Source organism: Silurus aristotelis, assembly GCF_946808225.1.
Source record: "Silurus aristotelis genome assembly, chromosome: 2".
Taxonomy (NCBI): Eukaryota; Metazoa; Chordata; class Actinopteri; order Siluriformes; family Siluridae; genus Silurus; species Silurus aristotelis.
Genome location: NC_139575.1, coordinates 25980783 through 26007605, shown reverse-complemented (window position 1 = coordinate 26007605; position 26823 = coordinate 25980783). Strand labels below are relative to the sequence as shown.

Here is a 26823-nt window from a genome sequence, read left to right as displayed (position 1 = left end):
ATTTGGCACTAATATGTGAATCATTCACTAAAACAGAATAGTTATTATCATGATAAATTTTAATCAGCTTATGTTGGATGCTCATAGCATAATAAATGCCTATAGTCTAACAATATCCTTACATTGCACACATACACGGATTTGTTCAAAACAAAAACGATTTGTGAAAGCTTCACCTGGCTTTATCTCTAGTTTCTGTTGATCCATTTAAATCAATCTAAGAGCTCATGTTCAAAACATCTTTTTACATGCATCATCCAATTATAGGTTATGAAACGACAACTTTGGTCTTAACATTAAACATTAACATTTTCTCAGACCTGTTACCTGAACACATTAATCTCTGTAGAATATTTTATAGATTTCACACACGAGCAGGTTAATCCAAATTTCCTGAAGATCATAATAAGAAAAATTCACTCGTTCTTTTTCATTTATTTTCAATATTGTGTATTGACTTACACTATCTAAAGTGCAGCCCTGGTACCCAAGCTTTAGCTTGATAGTTACAAATGTATGTATTTAACTGTATGTAAAATTAAGTACATTAGTAAAACATCTCTGTCATTAGAAGGATGCTAGTTTGTCATTTTACTTCAGAACTTAACCCTGTTTCCGTCACTTAAGACCAAAGCAGGCCAGGAAACCCTGTGGAAAGTTTTATTATTTGGATGGTTAAATGCAATTCCCATCATTGTGAGCTTACCCTGTATGCATGACTGCAATAAAATCTTCATTAATACAATGTTTTATTGTAATAGCTTTCAGCATTCATTTTTCCCCCCCTGTTTTTTTAGATCCATTGGCCTGTGGCTCCTCTGAGGAAGAACGAGTGTGTTCTGTCAGGGAAGGACATCAACGTAAGTATCCACTTGTGTGTTGAAGTCGTTGATGCTCATGTTTTTATAATTTTTTTTATTACCTTGTACACTCTTTGCACATAAAAGCAGAACTGAAAGGGACGTGAATTATTATTGTGGCAAAAGTTCTAAGACCACATGGAGTTAAACATAAGGCCGGTCCAAAGGGAGCTTTGAACATTTCATGAGAAAACATAAAACATATCAGTAATACAAATGTGCATCAGGTTCCAAATGTAGGTTTTCTTTCATAGTCAGATATTACAGCAAAACATAAGGTGTCAATAGTGAAGTTTTTGAAAACCTTAATGGAAATAAAATGAAATATTGTGTACACAAACCAAAGGTTTGTTTTAATTAAACCACTTGTTACTACTAAGAATGTTTGTGTAACAGAATTTGTTGCCAACAGAACCTTTGTTACATTTGGATAGAAACACCCATTAAGTGAAATAATTGATCATAGTTGTGTGTTTATGTTGCTTTTAGGGCGAGTGTGGAAACTTCATCCGGTTGATTGAACCATGGAACCGGACTCACCTGTATGTATGTGGAACAGGAGCCTACAACCCCATTTGCACTTACGTGGACAGGGGTCAAAAATCACAGGTAATGCATCTGCCCCACAGATGACCTGCTGTAACCTCTGGGGTCATGAGGTCAAAACTTTCTTTTTTAGTCACAGAGTATAATAAAGGAATGCACTCTCACCCCAGATCCTGGATCAAGCTAACCGTTTCTGACTCAACACTACTGAACCACATTGGACTGTGGCAGAATTTATAGTAAAAAAAACATTTTCATTGGAGAATGTCTGCTGAGAATGTCTTCTACTGCAGGATTAGTCTCAATATTTTTCTAAAACTTAAGTCCATACTCTTGAAATGAATCTGTTCAGCCAAATATGGGGTTACACCCGTTTCTACATCATATTGGTATTTTTGGTTATTTCACGTAATTATTAAAGGTGAGCCAGTGAAATGACAGCGCCATCTTTCTTTATTTGAAGTATACTTCTTTGATATTTTGTTGATTTTGTTTTGCAAATATATTTCATGTTGCAAATCATTAACCTATAATGAGGAATGTTAAGAAATAAAAATGGAATAATAGAATAGTTTGAAATACGATCATATGCTGCAGCAAATGGATATAATTGTATAAATATATTTAGAAATAACATGTAACACCTGCTTAATTACACATGAACAAGTAACACTTACCTAAAATAAGTTTAATAAATGGTTGCATATACTGTATTTAGCTTGCAATAATTGCATCAAGCTGTCTTCTTGCTGAAGTCACTTGTACTGCAACTTCTTTTAGTTGTTTACAAATTCTTGTAAAAAAAATCATTGTCCTGCTGCATGATGAAGTACCTCTCAATTAGATTTTCTGTTGCATTTCAGTTTCAATTGGCAGACAGGATATTTCTGTATTCATTCTGCCACTTCCACCATGAGTTACAACATCAGTAAAGATTAGTGAGCCCAATCCAGAAGTAGGCATGCAAGCCTTAGCCATGACATAATGCTTTACAATGCTCAAATTGTGTGTGTTTTGGATCATAAGCAGATCCTTCCTTTCTCCCCACAGATGTCTTTTTTTGTTAGTTTTTCTATCACTCTTTTTTTATTAGCTTTCAATCAATAGTTTTTAAATTTGGAATTTGTTTCTCACATCTAAATGTACGTATCAGTAAAGGAAAGCTGAAATGCTGATCTATTAACTCATATTCATCTTTTGAACTTAAATAAAAATTTCCTCAGTCAATTGGTAAGGTGCCACAGACCTAGCCAGTGTCCTGATCGAATCATGTCATTTACTTTGTGTGGAAATCACACCTAGATGCTAAGGTTTTAGCAGATTTATTTAGTTTGCCACCACATCTGTTAAACTGGCTTCTTACCCAATTAAATGTTTTGGATTAAGGAATTTGCCTGGGCAAGAATAAAAATGAAATAAAATCTTTTTAGTAAAATATGAAACATGAAACATGTGGATTTCTTGAAGAAATCTCAAGAGAGAGATTTTATATAATGTTTTACACACAAAAACAAACTATACTGGGAGATTTTCATTTATTGTGTTTGGCCACGTGTAGTGGATTTTCCCAGACCGTGACAAACATGTCTGCATGCTGTGCATCTTACAGTGTAACAGTAAAATTCTAAAGTTTGACAAAGCATGAAATTAGTCAGCATGACACCATGTCTTTTTATTTTAACTAACTATGCTGCCCTGTCACTCTTAGACAAGAAGCTACAGTGTGAAGTGAAAGCTTAACACACTAACATTGCCTGTCTCATAGGCTTTGCTCCAGAATCAGAATCTTCGAGCAGGAGGCCGAACAAGTCGTGCAGCTGAACCCAGTGCCTCGCCTGAGCCTTATGCACCCAAGGTGGGACACAATATACCTGCTCAAGTGGAAAAAATATATTATCAAGATCTTTTTAAAGGTTTTTTGTTTTCCTTTTTTAATCTACATCTTAGGATCAGTTTAAAAGCAAATTTTTGTTTCTAATTTTATCAGCCATGTGGCATCCGTGTTAGTTTGGTGTGGTGGGAGAGAAGGGGATGAGTGTACACAGTGTAGCAGCTGTTCTTGGCTGCTGTTAAATGTGTCAGTGGGAAACATACATAAACAAGGGGGTAAAAAATGCTGATTTTGGATGCCTCATCCTGTCAGATTTGCCTACACATGCCCAAACAGTGGCGTTAGAGACAGTGTATAAAAAGCAAACCCTCCCGACACCCACTGATTGTAGGTTATTACAACAGCAAAGAGATGAGTCAGCCAAAAAATTTATCTAGGTTAAGTGTTAAATTAAAAGCCTGCTTGTAAAGTGTCAGAGCTGAGCAAATCCCAAACGGGGGCATGTTCCCCTTATTCAAGAGTGCAACATAATGGATGATTTGTCGAGACATGAATTTCATGCATGGTACCTGTCGAACTGGAGATTCACACTGAAATCTGCGTTTATCTAACTGTCGTACATGCATCGCATTCACAACAGATTCTAATCTTATTTTACTGGAACTTCCATTCTGACAGCTGTTTGAATCGTGCAACGTACAGATAAATCTTTATTTACCTCATGGGGAGTGTACTTCAAAGGCAGAGCCTGTTAGATTGCACTTCGATAGACAAAATTTTGTTTTGACTTCACCAAGATCTCGTGCTAAAACCAGGATGTTGTGGCAGGTGGGAAACCTGCTCATCTTTTCATATACACATTCAAAAAAAAGTTTAACAGAAAAATGAAAGTGCTTCTTGTGCTTATTAGTTTGATGAAACGATGTATGTATAGTCCAAACAAATGTTGTCTACTGAAAATGTAACAGTTTTGAATAGAACATTTTTGACATGCATTTTGCCTTCGTACAAAATATTTTTGGTTTGCTTGAATGACCATTATTAATTCAAGAAGCATGGGAAATTGCTTTAAAAACTGGGTTTTTAAATGGATAAGCTTGTCTGTGTCTGGCTTGTGACAGATCCATATGTAAACTAATCCTTTTATCTGCTGGTGAGGAATCATAACAATTGTGCAACTGATTGTGGTTAGTGAATTGTATCCTGCCCATTATGCCCAATATGAAAGTATTTTGTAGTGATTGAGTAATGCATGCATCGTGGCTATATGCAACACAAGAAACTCTGAACTATTGATGCTTTTGTTTTTCACCCTGTCCATTAGAATCCAAAAATTCCTGTGGCAGCAAAAATTCAGTGAGAAGTTACACTTTTGACATAAATCATTATGTTATAGGTTTTGACCTGCTGACAGTGTGAAAACCAGGAAAGCTTTAGGACGCTAAGGCAATCAATAATGTTTTTTTCTAATGTACACTGCAGACTCATTAATGTGGACTCTGCATGTTTTCCACATATTCCAGGAATACATCTTTCGTCTGGAGCCGGGTAAAGTGGATTCTGGAAAGGGAAAATGCCCATTCGACCCCAAATTGAACAGTGTGTCTGCTCTGATCAGTAAGGACCTTAGGAACATATCTGCCCATTACATTTTTTTCATTATCCAGAAATAAAGCTGTTTACTCATATACTGTAGCTCAACTCACACAAATGAGCCTGTTAATTCATTCATTCCCTGTGGGATGTAGTTAGAACGTCTTTAATGCTTGTGCATCCCTTTCCGCCTCCTCTTTTTTTTGTTGGTCCCTTTGTGTCTTTGGACAGATGGCCAGCTCTACGCTGGAGTGTACATCGATTTTATGGGAACCGACTCTGCCATTTTCCGTACGCTAGGGAAACACACAGCCATGAGGACTGACCAGTACAACTCACGCTGGCTCAATGGTATGCACATAGCTCGCTGAAACACATACCAAAGGTTGATTGGACCTACTATTGCCCTGATCATTATATGTTTGGCATGATCTCTTTTCATAACCAGAACACATTTTATTTTGGCAATATATTATGTGATCAGGAATATAGCAGTATTTGTCTCTGTGTTTAGTGAAAATGATATACAAGATAGACATAGTCTATATAGTTCTGGTTGTGACATTTTTGTTGTCCTTCTACAGGTAATTCAATAAAAAGTAATTTTTTTCTTTTATAAAATTGGTTATCTAAAATCAAATATTATATGGTGTTACTATAAATGAAACCTGTTCTTTCTTGTAATTTTCTCCATATCCATTTCTCTTAGATCCCACATTTGTTCATGCACAGCTCATACCAGACAGTGCGGAGAAGAATGACGACAAATTGTACTTTTTCTTTCGCGAGAAGGCTTCAGAGATGGGCCAAACCCCCATGACTCAATCCAGAATTGGCAGGATCTGTTTGGTGAGCTACACATACCTACACATACTTATACATACATTGCTCGCTGTATACGAACAGGCACATTCTGCATAATAGGCACTTTTTCTGCAATAAGCAGATATTCATGGACCCCCCACAAATGTAACTATTCATATCCTGAATGAGCAACTCATATCCAAAGTAATTCACCTCTGTATAATGAGTCCTGAAGTGATAGTTATCCATGGTCATGTTTATCAGCTATATTGTAATAATGAATCTTATTCTTATTTCCACAAATCCATTCTTTCCCGCTTGAATGTTTGTAACGTGTGGGTAGTTGTTGGCTGCTGGTCACTGGGCATTGCCATGTCTCATTATTGGAGTTGGCAGCCATCCATAGCAGATGGGTCTAAGCAGTGCTCAGAGGCAATGTTTACAACCATACCCCACCCCGCCCATGCAACCCACACATATACTACACTGAGTGTGAGAGAATCCTATATTAAACCCTTTGTCTTGTTTTTAAGATTAGTCGAAACACAAATGTCTGGTTGATCTTCGTTTATGGAGCCTGGGTCAGATTACTCTATGGAGTCTTTGACCCAGATTTTATAAATAGACAAAATGATTGCAAATCCATTGTTTTTTAGGGAAGTATTTAGATATAAAAAGCTATTATAACATTTCACATGCATATACAGTTCAGTGGAGTCCAAAAATCTGTGGCCACCAGTAAAGGGTTTAGGCTTGAGAAAATCTCACCTTTTGTGTGAAGGAGTTAAAAAAGAACAAGGTTTTAGTTTTAATGAAATTAAAAATAAATCCCAGATTTTTTGTGCGCGATTTGAAGCATAACACCAAAAGCACAACTTCAATGTCTTTATATCAGACACGTCTGTGTAACTAAACGCAGTTGTCGGTTCTGTGAATTATGCAGGAGGGCATTATCTGAGACCGAAAACACAGATATATTATATAATTGAATTGCAAATAGTAAAAAACTACATTTTAAGATTCTACACAGATGTCAAATATTTTTACCAATAGCTTATGAATGTTACCTTGTGCCTTTACAGAATGATGATGGAGGTCACTGTTGTTTGGTAAACAAGTGGAGCACTTTCCTGAAAGCTCGACTAATCTGCTCCGTTACGGGAGCGGACGGCATTGAGACGCACTTCGACGAGCTCCGTAAGTGTGTATTTTTTATTTTTCATTTCAAAGTGATTGGTTTGCTTTGATCAATTGCTCTTGGCTTTTATGTTTTTATTCATATCAGATTCTCGATTTAATAGGATATAAACCCCACATTTCAATAAACATTAAAAAATAAAAAGTTGCTTATAAGATACACAATCTAGATCAGGGGTCACCAACATGACACCTGCAAGGACCACATGAGTCGCCTGCGGGCCTTTTCTTAAAATAGCTCACCATAGCGCCAGTTACTAGTGAGCATAAAAAATGTTTTTGGTTGCTATTCTTTTTTAAATCTCACTTGCATTGGTGTGAATTTGAAAATGGCAATATTAAAATATAGATTACTAGATATAGAAGAATTTCATTAATTATTAATAATAACATACAATTTAAGGTAAATAGAGCAAATCTGTTATTTTAGAAGTGTGTATCAAACTGGTAGCCCTTCACATTACTCGGTACCCAAGAAGTAGCTTTCAGTTTCAAAAAGGTTGGTGACCCCTGATCTAGATAAACCCACCCAAAAACCCATTTTTAAAGGGTGGGCTTACAAGAAATTAATTAAATGTAGTAGATGTGTTGCTATGTCATCCATTTAAACATATTGACTTGTTTATCATGCTATATGATTAGTTTTCACTTTGATTTTTCATACCAATATTTTTGTGTTAAAAGACTTGTCTGGATGCTGTCTGGAATAGATTTAAGACATGAAAACTGCAGATTTTGCATTTGTAAAAAAAAATAATAATAATAAAAAGTGCCTCAGCCAACAATTAACATGTTTTGGTAGGGCTGAAGTGGATTTAAAAATATGTTCCTGTGGCAGCAGACCTTGAGTCACACTCCCCCTGCGAGGCTGCTCCATTATTGCAGATGCAAAAAATAACAGCTGGAAAAAATTGGTTCATAGCAATCACATTTGGAATATAGCAACAAAACTCCTACAGTTGATTAGCATACCATTTATGCTTAAATAAAAAATTGATTATTAGTCTATTCTTCTCTGGGCTTGTTTTATTAGTCATTTTCACATTCATTGTCATGATAGTCATCATCGTCTTTTTTATATAAAGCGCATCAGTAAAAAAAAATGTTTTAAAATGATTTTATATATATATACAGTGCCTTGTGAAAGTATTCGGCCCCCTTGAACTTTGCGAACTTTTGCCACATTTCAGGCTTCAAACATAAAGATATGAAACTGTAATTTTTTGTGAAGAATCAACAACAAGTGGGACACAATCATGAAGTGGAACGAAATTTATCGGAAATTTCAAACTTTTTTAACAAATAAAAAACTGAAAAATTGGGCGTGCAAAATTATTCAGCCCCTTTACTTTCAGTGCAGCAAACTCTCTCCAGAAGTTCAGTGAGGATCTCTGAATGATCCAATGTTGACCAAAATGACTAATGATGATAAATAGAATCCACCTGTGTGTAATCAAGTCTCCGTATAAATGCACCTGCACTGTGATAGTCTCAGAGGTCCGTTTAAAGCGCGGAGAGCATCATGAAGAACAAGGAACACACCAGGCAGGTCCGAGATACTGTTGTGGAGAAGTTTAAAGACGGATTTGGATACAAAAAGATTTCCCAAGCTTTAAACATCCCAAGGAGCACTGTGCAAGCGATAATATTGAAATGGAAGGAGTATCAGACCACTGCAAATCTACCAAGACCTGGCCGTCCCTCTAAACTTTCAGCTCATACAAGGAGAAGACTGATCAGAGATGCAGCCAAGAGGCCCATGATCACTCTGGATGAACTGCAGAGATCTACAGCTGAGGTGGGAGACTCTGTCCATAGGACAACAATCAGTCGTATACTGCACAAATCTGGCCTTTATGGAAGAGTGGCAAGAAGAAAGCCATTACTTAAAGATATCAATAAAAAGTGTCGTTTAAAGTTTGCCACAAGCCACCTGGGAGACACACCAAACATGTGAAAGAAGGTGCTCTGGTCAGACCAAACCAAAATCAAACTTTCTGGCCACAATGCAAAACGTTATGTTTGGCGTAAAAGCAACACAGCTCATCACCCTGAACACACCATCCCCACTGTCAAACATGGTGGTGGCAGCATCATGGTTTGGGCCTGCTTTTCTTCAGCAGGGACAGGGAAGATGGTTAAAATTGATGGGAAGATAGATGGAGCCAAATTCAGGACCATTCTGGAAGAAAACCTGATGGAGTCTGCAAAAGACCTGAGACTGGGACGGAGTTTTGTCCTCCTACAAGACAATGATCAAAACCATAAAGCAAAATCTACAATGGAATGGTTCACAAATAAACATATCCAGGTGTTAGAATGGCCAAGTCAAAGTCCAGACCTGAATCCAAAGGAGAATCTGTGGAAAGAACTGATAACTGCTGTTCACAAATGCTCTCCATCCAACCTCACTGAGCTCGAGCTGTTTTACAAGGAGGAATGGGCAAAAATGTCATATATATATATATATATATATATATATATATATATATATATATATATATATATATATATATATATATATATATATATATGTATGTAGAGAGAGAGAGAGAGAGAGAGAGAGAGAGAGAGAGAGAGAGAGAGAAGACCACTTAAGTAATTGTGTTGTGTTGCAGGTTTTAAATTAGGCTCTTTTATATTTATTTCTTCGTATAAATTAATATATAATGTTATTTCTTTTTTTGTGTGTGTGTGTGTGTGTGTGTGTGTGTGAAGTTGGTGTGAATTTATGGTTCTCCAGAGAATTAAAGCCTGAGAGAAAAGCTCAGTTACAGTTCATTTCTGTAAAACGTTCTAGCTGGATTGACTGCAATAGCTCTCCAGAGTTTACTATTTGGAAACAGTCATTTCTGTTTTTTTTTTTCTCATGATGAAGTGCTTCTTTTTCTTTCAAGTTAAGTACTGGAAGTCAAATAACAGGCCAAATGGGTTTCCAATGTCAGAAAGAAATCCCTTGAGTAATCCACATTCATTTAAAAAAGTAAACCCAAAATATTAAAATACACTTTGGAAAGCTGGGCATGGACATGAAAAAGCATGGGCCTTCTTTACACAAGTGTCTTTAAGTGTGGATGCCATTTGTATGTGCTGTTTCCTGTGAATGTGTATATGACTGTGTGAATCTGTGAATGCATTACTTAGCCAGGCTTGCCAGAAGGTAAGGGAGTCTTGCCCAGCGTATGATTGACAGGGTGAAACAGAAGTGGGCAATAAATTCAGCAGAAACAACCAGTCTTCCTCTCTTTAGCCACAATTGAATCCAAATGTGTGAAGCATGGATTTTTTTTATCACTTCTGCAGGCTCTACAAAATGGTGAAGTGGTTGCTCCGGGCCCGGTTCATTTCAGTTATCACATTCCATACAGACTTTTCTTTTCCTCCTCCCTCATCATGGCCTCTGGCTTTTCTCCTTGCTGGTGTTTATTCTAATTCTGTGGTTGTGTGGAAGGAATTCACTCCTGAAAAGTCCGTTTGACCTCGTGTTTTACCAAGTCGTCTCAGGGCCAGCCAGGATTTTATGGCTGTTTGCCTTTTCTAGGATGCGTTAGCAAGAGTGCCGCATCATATCATGAGCCGAGAGCGTTCAATGTGTTTATGATTAATTTGTATCTGATTATCCATGACAGTCTATATGTGGTAATCTCCTACCTTGTCTGTCATCTGTGCTTGATGGAATGTCTCAATCTTCTGACTCTTCATTTTCGTATTTGTACATTTGCCCAGTATATAGCCCTTCCTTTAGAAGCGAATAAATGTGGATTGTCTGGTACAGTGTGCCTTCAACACATTATCTAGATAAAATTTACAACACATTATAATTCATTACATAAGTTACATAAATAGCATAATAGTGATCTGACCACAAAAAGATCAATAAAGTAAATAAAAAAAATAGGTCTTTAGTAAAGTTACTGCATTTGAGATTCTTGGTTGATCTTAGACCTGTATGTTACCTACTTATCCCCTCCCTTCATATGTCTTTCTCTTTTTTCTAAGACTCTTTCCTTCTCTTTTTCTCTGGCATTTTACAATCCTATAGTACTCAAGCATGTCCAGCAGTGTGTTCTTCTCCCTCTTGTCATATTAACCTCTTTTTCATTTTGGCTCAGGGCACTGTCTATAGCCTTCTGGGCCTAATTTACTGCTTCTATGTGTGCAGGAGAGTTGGAGGGAGAATATATGAACTTTATGAGAACTTTATAGTGCTTTATTCAATTTCACATGTGGTTTTCAGATCTTTCCTCTGTAGACACATTTGGCAGTATTGATCCATATCTGATCGCACAACACCTTATACTAAGCCTGTGCACTTTTGCAGGGGATGTGTTTATTCAGAAGACTCAAGATACCAAGAATCCTGTCATCTATGGAGTCTTTTCAGTGTCTGGGTAAGTATCGGTGTATGTAGAATACAGTCGTTGCTTGTTATAATGCCACTGGGTGATCAGAATTATCAGATTGGCAGGAGAATGTGAGCTGTGCTTATTCTTCATATCCCAGCTGCCACGACTGCAGATTTACCGCAAATGTTTCCAATCTAATATGATTTGGCAGACTTCAAACAATAGAAGCAGTTTTATAAGGAAATGGTTAACCTGTCAACAAGAGGAACAGAATATTGTTCCTTGTATGTTATATCAGAGCAATCAGTGTAATGAATGATGTTGGATTTCAGCACAGCGCACAGAGGCCTCTAATGGGAACAGTAGGCAGTTTTAGCAAGGTTCAAATACGAACTATATAAATATACACCGAATAACAGGGATCAGCGTTGGAGAGTTTATTTGCAAGTCTTTCCATTTTAGATTAAATCAATGATGCCTCCAGGCTTTGTCTAAGCTTTGTAAAGCCAAATGCACACTGCTACATGGTAATGAAAAATGTGTTGTCTTTCTGCTGCAGGGCAGAAGTGCTTTCACAGCTCGCTTTGTTCTCTCTCTCTCTCTCTCTCTCTCTCTCTCTCTCTCTCTCTCTCTTTCTCTTTCTCTCTGTTCCATAATGATAATGTGTACCTTTATATATTTGTGTGAATAAGATCACGAAAGAACGGGTATGAGTGAGGAATATACATAAAACTTTAATAGCTCAGAATGATTTATAATGAGTTTTAACACTTTCCTCTCCAGATCAGTGTTTAAGGGTTCAGCCATATGTGTGTATTCCATGGCTGATGTACGTATGGTCTTCAATGGCCCCTTTGCCCACAAGGAAGGTCCAAACTACCAGTGGATAGCCTACCAGGGGAAAATCCCCTACCCTCGGCCTGGCACGGTAAGCGTCTCTTTATTTCTCTCACAATTCAACACACAGAGACAGTCCAACAAACCCTATTATGTGTTTTAATACAGCTTTCCAGTTTAGTGTAAGAGCTTGCCAACTATTGTAGGGAAAATAAAATTCCTAGTCCTTTTCTCAAAAGTTGCCCTTGTTTTTTCCCACGTTTGTCATGGAGTTCTTTTTCCCTCTATTTGTTGTCTATTTCGTTTACACATCCTTCATCATCTGTCCCTGAGCATTGTATAATAAGAATTAGGAAATTATATTTATCTCGATAAATTGACAGCGACCTTTTTATGTTGACAGCTGTTTAAATTTGCAGGGCCACACATGATCTTTAATGTGAGAATACATTTCTGGAGATGTCCGTGAGAAATTTTGGCTTATTAAAAGCAGCCTGGGAACATAGGGGGGGAGAAGCGTATCTCTGAATGCATCATTAAGGCAAAAGTAGGAGCACTGATTGGAAATGGTGACTTGTCCTACCATCTACAAGCATATGGTAGTACGCAGGCGGATTTGAGAGAGAAAGCCTGTGGGTGTAGTGTTATTTGCTCGCAGTCTCAACACAATTTACTACCAAGTTTTTATAGGACTGTCTCAGTGAGAGACATGTATTCTCATGAGAGATCAAGCCAGGCTGTTTGAGACTAAATGAGTCTTGTTAGGCTTTGCTACCTCTCTACCACAGGTCTGGGTTTAAACAGCATTTATGTGATTCTAGCCTGAACTCACTTGTGACAAATGAAAATTTGAGTAACTTTTATTGCGTTATATCTTAGCAGTAGAAGCATATGCACATTTAATGTGCAATTCCACAGATATTCTACATTTTTATTATATTAACCATTATTTTTGATCTTTTTCTTTGGTTTTTCGATAACGTTTTTTGTACTCTACATAATTTGAAGCATATTTGTCTGCTTCAAGAATGCAGTTTCCCTGCACATTTGCTAATATATCTACTATATTTGTTCTGATTTATGTAAATGTAAAAGAAGGCCACAAATATAAGCACAATATAGTATACAATCCACTAAGTGTTTGTGTTCTCAACTCAGTGCCCAGGAGGGACATTCACTCCCAACATGAAATCCACTAAAGATTACCCAGACGAGGTTATCAACTTTATGCGGAACCACCCCACCATGTACAACGCTGTGTATCCGGTGCACAAGCGCCCCCTGGTGATGCGCACCAACGTTGATTACGAGTTCACCACTATCACTGTGGACCAAGTTGCAGCAGCAGATGGGAGTTACGAGGTGCTGTTCTTAGGAACAGGTGAGAGAAATGTTGTCTATTGTCAGTAAATACTAGCACTTTTTTAGAAGAAGCTATAAAACTCCTCATTTATGGAGTTGCCAAATCAGCCAATCATGTGTCAGCTGCACAACACATAAAGCCATGCAAAAACAGGTTTACATGAAACATCAGAATGGGGTCAAATGCAATCTCAATTAATTTAAATGTAGCATGTTTGGTTGGTGCCAGACGGGCTGCATTGAGTATTTTAGAAACTGCCGATCTCCTGGGAATTTAGATTTTGATGCGAAAGGTCAGAGGAATATAGCCAGACTAGTTTGAGCTGACAGGAAGTCTACAGTGACTCAACTAAGCTCTCTTTACAACCATGCTGAGCAGAAGAGCATCTTAGAATGCACAGCATGTCAAACGTCCTGGCAAGTCCAAATCAGGTCCCACTCCTGTCAGCTAAGACTAGGAATAATAAACTAATATTTTCTTTAGTTTATACATTTTATTTATCTACTTTATTTTTTATCCTTAAATTATATTCCTTTTTTATGCTTAAATGTTGGACAGTTTGAATACAAGTAGCACAGACTCAAACTAGGAAATCTTCTCTCATCGACAAGACATTCCTACTTATAGAACAGTTACCCACAGGATGTAATTTGTTTTTCCTGACAGTTTTGTGCAAACTCTAGAGACTATTGTGTACAAGAATATCAGGACATCCTCTAGCACAAACAACCATGTCATGGTCAAAGTCACTAAGATCCCACTTTTCCCCCATTCTGAATTTGATGTTATGCAGTGTGCTGCCGCCACATGATTGGACAATTGTAAGAATGAGTCACTGACTGTATCTAAACCTTAAAAAAAAATTTTTTTTTAATCTTGTATTGTAATGAAAAATGAAACAATATTGTCATGCCATAAGATTACACTTCCAGTATGACTTAGATATAGACTCTTGTCTCTTGTTTGACTTTCTTTAGTTATTGTCTGTCCATGCTAATGCTCACCTTTGTTTCACATTTTAAGTTCGTACCAGGTTATGTTTAATCTATACAGTGCGTATTCACAGCGCTTCACTTTTTCCACATTTTGTTATGTTACAGCCTCATTCCAAAATGGATTAAATTCATTTTCCTTAAAAATTCTATAAACAATACCCCATAATGACAACGTGAAAGAAGATTGTTTGAAATCTTTGCAAATTTATTAAGAAAAAAAAATCACCAGAAGAACAACCATCTCTGCAGCAATCTACCAATCAGGCCTGTATGGTAACATGGCCAGACGAAAGCCACTCCTAAGTAAAAGGCACATGACAGCCTGCCTGGAGTTTGCTAAAAGGCACCTGAATGAGACCATGAGAATCAAAGATTGAACGTCATGGCCTGAATGCCAGGTGTCATGTCTGAAGCAAACCAGGCACCGCTCATCACCTGGCCAATACCATCCCTACAATAAAGCATGGTGTCCATGAGTGGCCCAGCCAGAGCCCAGACTTGAACCCGATTGAGCATCTCTGGAGAGATCTGAAAATCAGTGTGCACCAACACTCCCCATCCAACCTGATAGAACTCTAGAGGTTCTGTACAACCAAAAATATGTAAAAAAAAAAAAAAAAAAAAAAAGGTTTATTTTTAATATTTGCAAAGATTTTAAACAAACTTCTTTCACATTATCGTTATGGGGTATTGTTTATAGGATTTTGAGAAAAATAATGAATTTAATTCATTTTGGAATAAGGCTGAAACAACAAAATTTGTGGAAAAAGTGAAGCGCTGTGAATAATTTCCGGATGCACTGTAAATGTGCACTGTGTTAAATGATTTTTGCACTTGCATATGGCATCAGGTTACCACCACTATTATTATTAATATACTATTATTATATTCGATTACAAAAAACTTTTGTTGTCATTGTGCAAAATACATGTACAGAGCCAATTACTTATGACATTGTTAATATTTGAACTCATCATCTAAAAGTTTTACAGTCTAAAAGCCACTATGTCGTTATATGATGAGTGTTGTTTCGTTCCACCGCAGACAAAGGGACAGTGCAGAAGGTCATTGTTCTACCTCGAGATGATCTACAGACTGAGGAACTAGTTCTGGAGGAAGTGGAGGTCTTTAGGGTGAGTAATCAACTTCATTTTTTTACTTTATACCTACCTTATTTTAGAGATCACAGACAAGATGATAACTTTATTACATCATACTGTAGGTTCCAACACCAATAACCACAATGAAGATTTCTCCAAAACGAGTAAGTACAAACTTTCTTGTTAAGACTGTGATATCAGATCATTCCTGTAGATGAACTCTTAATCTCTTTTATGTTAAAATTAACCTATTTTATATTGAGAGTATATATTGTGTAGATTTTTTCCCTCAAAAAGCCCATGCACTAACAAAATCACTAAGAGATTTAGTGAATGGCAGGACTTGATAGAGCAAGATATAAGTTCAATTTGTAATTACAAGAAATCACACGTGAGTTAATGATTGAGTTGGAGTAGAGACAAAATTTTAATTAACTAGCATGTGTGGGTTCTGATTTTTACAGCAACAGCTGTATGTGAGTTCAGCAGTGGGAGTGACTCACTTGGCATTACACAGATGTGATGTGTACGGTGAGGGTTGTGCAGACTGCTGCCTCGCCCGTGACCCTTATTGTGCTTGGGATGGCAAGTCTTGCTCCCGCTATTCCAATAACCACAAGAGGTGAGAAGGATGTGTGTGTGTGTGTGTGTCTCATACCTTCTTTATAGCAGTGTTGCCATTAGGTTTTAAGGTTTTTTTTTGTATAAACCTTATAACCTTATATTCAATCTGTCCACATTTATATTCAGTATAATTATTCTGTGAACCTATTCTAATGATTTTCCATAAAAAATGTGTGAATAGGTGTAAAAATAATTACAGCTTTACTGTCAAAAATGCTATGTTAGCATTTTTAGATGTTCAATAATTATGGAAATGATGTTCTGCTCTGCTAGGCGCAGTCGAAGGCAAGACGTGAAGTACGGCAACCCGATTAGACAGTGCAGAGGCTACAACTCTAATGGTGAGAAATGAACTAAGAGCAGCAGTATGATTTACACTATGTAGCGATAGTGTAAAGATTTCACTGCATTTAGACACTTAGTTCTACTTATCTTTTTTGTCGTACATGTTTTTTCCCAGCCAACCGAAACACCCTGGAGGCAGTGCAGTATGGAGTGGAAGGAAGCACTGCATTCCTGGAGTGCCAGGCCAGGTCTCCGCACGTATCAATCAAATGGCATTTTCAGAAGGAGAACAGTGACAGGAGACGAGAGGTTTGTAGCGAGTCCCATCACATGCATGTTTTAAAGGGTTATGGTTGGTCATATGCTTCTGGAGGATTTGGTTACTTTCCAATTTGCAAAGTCACATATTTGTGTTTTGCATTAGTCAAGTTCAACTTGCTCTTGTGACCAAAACATACACCCCACCTTATATTTAATCCAGTTTAAAATCCATCAAAATCACACATTCAGCAAAAAACATACAGGTTTTGCATAACGTATGGTGCTTTTATTTTATTATTATTATTTTTTTTACATTATGCACAAAATCTTTTGTCTTTAGCCTTATTTTATTTAATTAATTGGCCCGATTTGCTGTTACTATACCAGATCTTTTTGTATTATATTTATATAATACAATATAACGTTTTATTTTATTTTACATTGGAACATTGGAAATATTTACATTGAAATATCTTGCATTTACTAAACAGTATAGTATATTCCCTTATATTCCCTCAGTAACACTAGTATTGATTTTTTGTCTTGAGTATAATCTGCGTATCAAATTCTGTCAGAAGCTCTAGGATAAGCACAGTCTAGATCACAGCTAAGATGTGTTCTAATGTCAAAAAAAGCTAAGTCAAGGTACATAACGGATTAATTGTATCATGAAACATCTGATCATGAAACATACTATGATGATTTTAATGAGTATTTTGATTATTATTTAAAAAAATTTTGTTTTTGGTTATTAATATAGCGTAATGCTTTCTCTGTGTATTTATTAGATTCGATCAGATGGACGTGTGCTGCACACAGAGCAGGGCCTGCTTTTGCGCTCTCTGCAGCTCTCTGATGCCGGCACCTACCAGTGCACAGCCACAGAGAAGAACTTCAAGCACACACTGGTCAAGCTGCAGTTGCTTGTGCTCTCAGTGCGCACTGTCAACAGCATCCAAATGGAGACCGGAGCCTCTATATCCGTCATGCCTGCAGTTCCTCTACAGACCAGTGCCTGGACACCCAGCGCTGAGCAGTACAAAGACCTGCTGACCATCCTGAGCCAGCCTGAGATGGGCTTAATCAACCAGTACTGCCAGGACTACTGGCAAATCGCTGAGCATGACAAGAAAGACCCGTACGAACCGAAAGATCAGCGCAAACCGCGTAACCGGAGACACCATGAGACCCAGAGGAGCTCAGCCGAGACATGAGGAGGGTGCTGAGGAGGCTGATGAGGCCAGATAAAAAACACAGACACATAAAGTACATGCGTCCACAAGACTTAAGCTAAAACACCAACCCACTGAAACACATTACACATGAATATAAGTTCCACTACAGCGTGACCGATGGACTAAAATGGACACATTAGAGCAGCGAGAGTAGGCAGTATTTATTGTAGTTTGTACATAGTTAGACTCTGTGGATATCTTTGTACCGAGAGCACAAAAAGAGTGAAAAACAAACCGGTTTTTTTGTGTGTATATGATTCTTCTGTGCAGATATTTTATTATTGTTATTCTTCGTATAGCATATTTATTATAGTGTTCTTGTCCCAATGAACTGTGTGATTGTATTATGGGGGAAGGTGAGTGCACAGTTACAAGCTGTATATACTGAGTGGATAAATACTCATGGTGCCTCATTCACAGGTGTTCTGAATATTCCACCATGTAATATACAATACTATATTAGCTGTAGCAACAGTGGTTTTACTGACCAAGCAGTTTCCATGGATACAAGCTGTATTCCTAGTCAGTCACACGTTCATGTATGCTTCAGCTCATATTAGGTAACGGGAGACATTGCATTGAGTCCGATGTCCAAATTAGGGCGAGACGAAGCAAAAAATAAAGGCCAGTTTGTTAGACCAATAATTTGAACAAATCATCCTAAAACTGTTTATTATATCACTATTTATCCGAATTGTTAATAAACAAACATGTATCTCCTATAATTCTGATGAACAATCTGCAGTTCATTACAAGAAAAGGCGTTTTTCCTGATTATGGTTTTTACATGCAGTGGCTTACATAAATATTTACCCCTTGGAACTTTTCCACTTTTTCTCATGGTATAACTTGTAACTGAAATAGATTTTGATGCTATAATTGGGTAATATGTAAAAAACCTTTGCATACTAATGAAGAATTACAAAAAAATTTGTCAGTGAATGGGGTGGGATTTTATTTTTTTTTGCTTTTGCTTTTTTCTGCCCCCTAGTGGAAAACGGTGGTTAATTCTTTCCAGTTTAGTTATTGTTCAAAAGACGATCTTGCTTTCGTGCATAGATACAAAATTCATTTGATTGATCCTTTATCCACACACCTTCTTTAGCTATCCTTGTAAATGTTTGAACATTTTTGTGGTCAAAATTAATTATAATAATATCTCTCTGAGTACTTGTTTAAGGTAAGAAAATTCACAATCTTTAGATGAATCGAATAACACTGTGTAAAGTCAAAATCCTTACAACTCGACACGGAAAGGTGTTAAACATCAGCTTTATGTCTTTGTAAAGTTCTTGATCTTCCATGTCTGTATGACTACATGTGCGCAATTCCTCTGTAAGTCACCAGGTCTGGCTTGAACCCAAAAAAAGACATCCTTTACAGTAAATATATGCTTTCATAAAAATGCTTGTAAATAGTACATACAGTTATTGCACGTGCAAATAAGTACATTCAATTACAGAATGCATAGGATTCGAATCAGGATATTGTTTCTTTTTTTGTAAATTAAAAGAATATAAAAGGGGTATGCCATATTGTGGTAAACTTGTAGATCTTTATAACAGAGAATTCAAGGAGAGCACTTTTTTTCACCTGATCTGGCCAGTTAGACTGTCATCCCAGAGTTTTAGGAGAATTGTTCTCTTTTTTTGTTTAGTTTTTTGCATGAAATGGTTTTGTACTGTACAGCTTTATTAGTTAAAACTCAGTTATGTTGATGTGTAGATGTTTATGGATGGTCTTTTATGTAAAAGAAAAAAAAATTCACTTTATGCGAAAACCACAAAGTACCATATAGAGACTGATTTAAAGGATCAGAGAACTACTTTTTGCACAAGACAAGGTACTAGGAAGCTAAGTGGACTTCACTCCTATGTCCCTCTTGCTTGTCTTGTGTAATTGCTTGACACGTAATAAAGCAGGCTGCTTCAAATGACTGTTGTACCATATCAAGGGTTTTTATTTGTAATACATTATATACCACTGTGGTTTGTCTTTCATTTTGTCTTTTCTAATATTTCCTGTGTATAAAATATTATTGGAGATAGATGTACTTCAAAGTTAATGTTAAGGTACTGACTTTACTGTGCTTTTTTTCCTTTTATTGTTGTTGACTAAATAAAGTTCTATATTTTATAACAAAAACAAATGACTATAGCACACAATTTGTATAAACGTGGTGAGGTCCATTTCTGTCTGACTTGAGTTTACTGAATAAACTTGAGATAACAACATCAATATGTCAAAAATATTAAAAGCTGCAAAGGAAAACGTTTTTAAATTGACTTCATACACATTCAACCTGCGGGTAGGTCAGAGTTATTTGTAGTTTTATTTAACTACAGTCCAAAATAATTATTTGTTATGAATACTACAGCAAGAGTATGATTGTGTTACTGTAATAATACTGTATTCCACCAATAGACAATAAATGGCAAACATTTGAAAAGAGCTGCAACACAAATATAAAAGCACAAAAAATTCTTTATTATATTATATTTAATCCTAAAACTTTTATTTAGATTAAGAAATTATACACAAGATTATTAGAAGTTTATTATAACCATTGTTTGTGCTTTATTTGCACAATCTATACTTACATTTACATTTGCGGCATTTAGCAGACGCCCTTATCCAGAGCGACACTGAAAGTAAGAACTTTATAGATTTAAATCTTCCAAGTCAGTGGTTTAAATTATTGTTTGAAAAAATTTCAAATATCACAATTATGCCCTTTTTAATGCTCTGAGGCTGATTTCACAGTTTAAGCACATACATATACCAATTCTTTCGGCAACATTTTGGAGTGGTTCTGTGGTGAATCTTTTGCCCATTCATCCAGTAGAGATTTGTGAGGCCAGCCAATGATGTTGGATGAGAAAGCCTGGCTTGCAATCTCTGTTCTAGTTCATCTTAAATGTGTGTGAAAGGATTAAGGTTAGCATACTTTTTTAGCAAAACCTTCCACATCAAACTCATCCAAAGTCTTTATGGATTTTTGTTTGTGCACAGAGGCTACAGTCATGCTGAAATAAACAAAAAAAGCCTTCCCTAATCTGTGACCCACAAAGTTGAATATAGCATTGTCTAAGATGTCATGGTATGCATTAAGATTTCCCTACACTAGAGAAACAGTCTCATACCATTATCCTTTCTCCACCGAACTTTACAGCTGACACAATGCAGTCAGGCAGGTACTGTTTTCCAAACATTCACCAAACTCAGATTTATCCATCAGACTGCCAAACAAAGTACTGTGATCCATCACTCCACAGAAATGGTTTCCACTTCTCCAGAGTACAGTGTTACAGTGACTTTACACCCCTTCATCCGATGCTTGGCACTATATTTGGTGATGTGAGGCTTGCATTCAGCTCTCCGGTCATGAAAACCTTTTCCAAAAAGCTTAGATTTTGTGGAGATATTGATGCCAGTGGAAGTTAGAAACTTGATAGAATCAGAAGAGCTTTGGTGACTTTTACACACTATGCATCTCAGCATTTGGTGACCCAGCTCTGTGACTTTACATGGTCTTCGTTGCCAAGTTCCCCTTACAGTTTACTGTGGAATAAAAACCCACTTAACGCAAAGGAGGAATCCTATCACAGTTCTAGGCTTAAATTCACTGAGCTCTTCAGAAAAAAACATTCAAACATTCTTATACTTCTTTCTTAATCTAGCATTATATATGATGCTACTTTTGTAGAAGGAATGAAAATAACATTTGGAGAGAGAATGAGAGTAACTTTTCGGCACTGCATTGTTAGTTAGCCTTCAACCAGCTGTAGTTTAGGATACTGGTAGGCACCAAAACCTGTTAAGAAGTGCACTGATTTGAGAGGCTTGTGGTGTTCAAAAAATGTTAAATTTGAGCAATTTTCTGTATCACATCTTATTGATCAACTGTTAGATTTAATTAGATGAAGGTGGAAAAAAAGTAAATCAGCCAAACATTTCAGCCAAAAAAATCAGCATCAAATATCAGACATCAGCTGCCCTGATTTCTATGCATTGTCATCGTCATCGGCATCAGCCAGAGCAAAACCCATATCGGTCAACCTCTGATCCATACATAACCGTTTCTTTTTCTCTTTAATTACTTTCCCATAATAACAATACATTAAAGATACATATGAAAGGGAAAGTTTATAGGACTGTGGTGAGACCTGCGATGTTGTATGGATTAGAGACAGTGGCATTGAGTAAAAGACAGGAGGTGGAGCTGGAGGTAGCAGAGCTGAAGATGTTGAGGTTTTCGTTGGGAGTGACGACGATGGACAAGATTAGAAATGAGTTTATTAGAGGGACAGCACATGTAGGAAGTTTTGGTGACAAGGTGAGGGAGGCGAGATTGAGATGGTTTGGACATGTGCAGAGGAGGGACATGAATTATATTGGTAGAAAAATGCTGAAGATGGAGCCACCGGGTAGGAGGAAAAGAGGAAGGCCAAGGAGGAGGTTCATGAATGTGGTGAGGGAAGACATGCAGGTAGTTGGTGTAAAAGAGGCAGATGTAGAGGACAGGGTGGTATGGAGACGGATGATCCGCTGTGGCGACCCCTAATGGGAGCAGCCGAAAGAAGAAGAAGAAGATGAAGCATCTACCAATGCGATATGATTCACCCCATTACAATGCAGTGCGATCCGATTTTGATTCAACGCATTACAATGCAATAAAAAAATAAGATGTAATGCAATTCAATATGATAGTTTGCTTTTATTTCTTTATCTCTTCCATAATAAAAGTACAGTGCATCTACATATAATTAGATATAAACAAATAGTTTTACCGATGCAAATATGTTATAAGGCATGCATCGCAGTACAAATGGCATCTTGTATACGATGCACACTTTTATGCCGATGCACAGAAGCGAATCTGTGAATCTTACCATCCCTAACAGGAAAGGCATACTTGAGCTTGTCCTGCGTCTGCACCGCCATCGTGTGGTTGTGTTTGCTCAGTGCAGTAGCAAAAGCAAAGAAAAAGGCATATAAGGAGCTGTACAAGAAGTTAGGGAAGGAAAGAGAAAAGGATTTGTATCGATTGGCCAGGCAGAGGGACCGTGATGGAAGTGTGTTGACTAGTGAGGAGAGTGTGTTGAGGAGATGGAGGGAGTATTTTGAGCAGCTGATGAATGAGGAAAATGAGAGGGAGAGAAGGTTGGATGGTGTGGAGATGGTGAAGAAGGAAGTGGATAGGATTAGTAAGGAGGAAGTGAGAGCAGCGATTAAGAAGATGAAGAGTGGAAAGTCAGTTGGACCAGATGACATGCCAGTAGAAGCATGGAGATGATCAGCAGAGATGGCAGTGGAGTTTATAACCAGGTTGTTCAACAAAATTTTGGAAGGTGAGAAGATGCCTGAGGAATGGAGTAGGAGTGTGCTGGTAACAATTTACAAGAATAAGGGAGATGTGCAGAACTGCAGTAACTACAGGGGAATAAAGTTGATCAGTCACACCATGAAGTTATGGGAAAGAGTAGTGGAAGCCAGGCTGAGAGAAGAGGTGACCATCTGTGAAAGAGGAGTTGTGGTATTGTATGAGATGTGGCAGATAAGTATGTGAGGGTGGTGCAGAACAATTTATGAGGACAATGTGACAGCAGTGAAGTGTGCAGTAGGAACAGCAGACTGGTTTATGGTGGAGGTTGGATTGCATCAAGGATTGGCTCTGAGCCCTTTTTCTTGTTTGCAGTGGTGATGGACTAATAATATTTTGATTTGTGGTGAGAGTAGGGAGCAGGTTGAGAAAAGCCTGGAGAGGTGGCGGTACATGCTGGAGAAAAGGGGAATTAAAGTCAGTAGGAGTAAGACAGAGTACATGTGTGTAAATGAGAGGGAGAATAGTGGAGTGGTGCAGTTGCAAGGGGAAGAGGTGGAGTTCAGGTACCTTGGGTCGACAGTGCAAAGTAATGAAAGTGTTTTAGAGAAGTGAAGAAAATAGAGCAGACATGGTGTAGTGGGTGAAGAAGAGTGGCAGGAGTGATTTGTGATAGAAGAGTATTTGTAAGAGTGAAAGGGAAAGTTTATAGGACTGTGGTGAGACCTGCGATGTTGTATGATTTAGAGACAGTGGCATTAAGTAAAAGACAGGAGGTGGAGCTGGAGGTAGTCAGTGGACTCATTTGCGCACATGCGCAGTACAAATCGTGTTTCCGGTATGGATCAAGCAGCAACATTCCTAGTTTACGAGACGCTGCTTTTTCCGTTAGCCGAAACGAAAGTGAAACGAAGCGCTTGAATTTTGACAGCTCTTTCACTACCAGCACAGCTGAGCAGAACTTCCACAACCATGGAGCACAAAAGTGACATAGACGAGGGTTTATATTCCCGGCAGCTGTGAGTATTCAACAACTTTATAGAGAAAGCATTGATTAATTGATTACTAACTTCCGGGTTAAAACGTCGAATCATGTCATTCATTTTTGAATGAGTCTTATCTTGAGGGATAACACATCCAATCTACACATGATAATCTTTCATTTAAAGACCTGGGAGTTATGATTATTATAGGTAATCATATCTTAATGATCATCAAAGTTTTTTATACAGTTTCTGATCTGATCTGAGGTCAATGGTGTCTCTTGAATCGTCCACACAGTTATGTTCTGGGCCATGATGCAATGCGGAGTATGGGAGAGGCAAATGTCCTTATCTGTGGAATGAGAGGTCTCGGGGTGGAGGTGGCCAAGAACGTAATTCTGGCTGGAGTTGGTTCAGTCACCATCCAGGACAAGGGGACAACTGAATGGACAGACTTGTCCTCTCAAGTGGGTGGATTCTATAATGAAGTCTGTGGTTTAAAAACAGAAAACAACATGATATCTAAAATCCAGAGAGCAGCCAAATTGTGTTTGATACATCGATCATAGTACAAGTGTTCTTATGTGTACTTCTTGCTTTCTTTCTAGTTGATTTAGCTGCATTTTTGTTTTCTCTGATTCTCTCTAGTTTTACCTAAAAGAGAGTGACCTGGGCAAGAACCGTGCAATCTGTTCCGAAAAACACCTTGCACGCTTAAATAGCTACGTTCGGCTTTCCACCCACACCGAAAATCTAAATGAGGACTTGCTGCTTAAATTCCAGGTAGGTGTGATCATACTTTTTATGATCATTAAAATTGATCATATGGTGCAAGAGACAATCTTATTCATTCTGTATTAACGCATTAAGCTGCTTTGAGACAATGTCCATTGTTTTGTGTCTATACAAATGAAAATGAATTGAGTTGGATTAAACATGGGGATCAGAGCATATGTCAGAGAGTTCCTCTGTTTCTTCTCAAATACAGTATAAGACCACCGAGACCATCCCAACCTTTATTGCTGGCACTGTACGAACAACTAACTAACTGCAATTAAAAGTAAAATAACAATAAGTAGCCATCAGGGTGTGTTTAATTACTAGGCATCTACAGATTCACTATGCACAATTTTCTATGCACACTGTAATTACTGTAGCTGAGGAAACAAATGATTTAGCTCATTGTAATGGTCAAACAAAAGCCTTGATTTGTACATAAAAGCACAATTAACAAGCGCTAAAATTGCTGGGAGTCATTTTCACCTACAGTCTCTCTAAAATCTTTTTAGGTGGTGGTGCTGACCGATTCACTGTTAGAAGAGCAGCTTTCAGTTGCTGCATTCTGCCATTCAAACGACATAAAATTTATTTTGGCTGACACTAAAGGACTTTGTGGGTAAGTATAACAGGTTTTGTAATCCAATGATTCAATGACTAAGAAAATAAATAAATTGTACTTCTATATTGTAAATTAATTATACAGAAGAGGAATGTGGTTCCAGTTTTTAGTGAGTTCTTGCTCATGATCATAATATAATGATAATATAAGCAACAATATATGATCAATTCCAGACAATTGTTTTGTGACTTTGGAGAAAACTTTCTGGTCAAAGACATTGATGGGGAACCGCCAAGTGTGTCCATGATTGCCCATGTTTCCAAGGTAAAGGCACCTACTTTCATTTTAGAACCTCAGCCTTATCTCAACAAGCCACAATTTTCTGAAACCTAACTAAAAGTAAAACAGAAATTACAATGTGTCAAGTCAAGTTTATTTCTATAGCGCTTTTCACAACAGACATTGTCTCAAAACCGCTTTACAGTTTTTAACAGTTAAGGTGAACGATGTGTATTTATAAATGATAAGCAGCCATGGTGGCTGTAGCAAGGAAAAACTTTCTTTAGATATTATGAGGAAGGATCCTTGAGAGGAACCAGACTCAAAAGGAAAACATCCTAATTTGGGTGATTTCGAGAGGCATATATCTATTACGGTTTTTCTTAAAGGCAGTTGAGTGTACAATAAAGTCTATTTGTATAGTTTGAGTCAATAGTTTATTGCTGTTACTATCACCACAATTATAAAAGTGTCATTGTTGTGCTGAGATGATCTGTCAGGGTAGTGACCACGAGTAGAAAGCAGAAGTAACTTTATCATCTTTATTGATAGTTAGAACACAACCAAGACTTGAATCGAGGTACGAACCGTAACGCGTGTACAAGCCGTACTGCGGGTAGAATCCAGAAAGCACGTATCCATAACGTGAGTAATCTCCTGCGACACGGAACACAAAGCAAAAACCAGCGGGGAATGCTGGCGATCTAGAATCCGGTAGGTCACGATAAACATTCAGTAGGTCACGATAACCATCCGGTAGATCCGACAGCGAATGAGCCTGGAACGGGAGCTTATGAAGGGGAACAGTGACGAGGAACAGGTGCCGGTGATTAACGCCGAGAGCGGCAGAGATAGGCAGAGTGAGAACCTCCGAGGGGGCATGGCAGGTGCATCCCTGACATGATCCTTAGTATTATGTGGGTGAAGTGAATAGGGCATTAAAGTGCTGACGGCACCAGCTAAGAAATCTTTACTGACTATGCCAGCGAAAAAAGGAACTCATAGGGGAAATGGTAGTTCGG

The 26823-nt window shown here is 37.6% G+C and overlaps 2 protein-coding genes across 5 annotated transcripts in view; both read left to right on the top strand.

Moving 5' to 3' along the window:
- sema3fa (sema domain, immunoglobulin domain (Ig), short basic domain, secreted, (semaphorin) 3Fa) overlaps nt 1-20026 on the top strand; it is an 83567-nt gene extending 63541 nt beyond the window's left edge. For 2 of the 3 annotated variants that reach the window (XM_083532665.1, XM_083532666.1), the window contains exons 4-19: nt 798-860; nt 1350-1469; nt 3172-3261; nt 4761-4854; nt 5062-5181; nt 5540-5679; nt 6717-6831; nt 11153-11222; nt 11961-12105; nt 13173-13395; nt 15417-15505; nt 15595-15636; nt 15937-16094; nt 16370-16437; nt 16557-16690; nt 17431-20026. In XM_083532665.1, the coding sequence (XP_083388791.1) occupies nt 798-860; nt 1350-1469; nt 3172-3261; nt 4761-4854; nt 5062-5181; nt 5540-5679; nt 6717-6831; nt 11153-11222; nt 11961-12105; nt 13173-13395; nt 15417-15505; nt 15595-15636; nt 15937-16094; nt 16370-16437; nt 16557-16690; nt 17431-17856 (2097 nt within the window). In that variant the 3' untranslated portion in view covers nt 17857-20026. The remainder of the gene's footprint in view (nt 1-797; nt 861-1349; nt 1470-3171; nt 3262-4760; nt 4855-5061; nt 5182-5539; nt 5680-6716; nt 6832-11152; nt 11223-11960; nt 12106-13172; nt 13396-15416; nt 15506-15594; nt 15637-15936; nt 16095-16369; nt 16438-16556; nt 16691-17430) is intronic. The other variant, XM_083532667.1, reaches the window with a different exon arrangement.
- Nucleotides 20027-23996: 3970 nt separating this feature from the next.
- uba7 (ubiquitin-like modifier activating enzyme 7) overlaps nt 23997-26823 on the top strand; it is a 42184-nt gene continuing 39357 nt past the window's right edge. The window contains exons 1-5 of one of the 2 annotated variants that reach the window (XM_083532030.1): nt 23997-24219; nt 24482-24650; nt 24832-24966; nt 25473-25579; nt 25756-25846. In XM_083532030.1, the coding sequence (XP_083388156.1) occupies nt 24173-24219; nt 24482-24650; nt 24832-24966; nt 25473-25579; nt 25756-25846 (549 nt within the window). In that variant the 5' untranslated portion in view covers nt 23997-24172. The remainder of the gene's footprint in view (nt 24220-24481; nt 24651-24831; nt 24967-25472; nt 25580-25755; nt 25847-26823) is intronic. The other variant, XM_083532031.1, reaches the window with a different exon arrangement.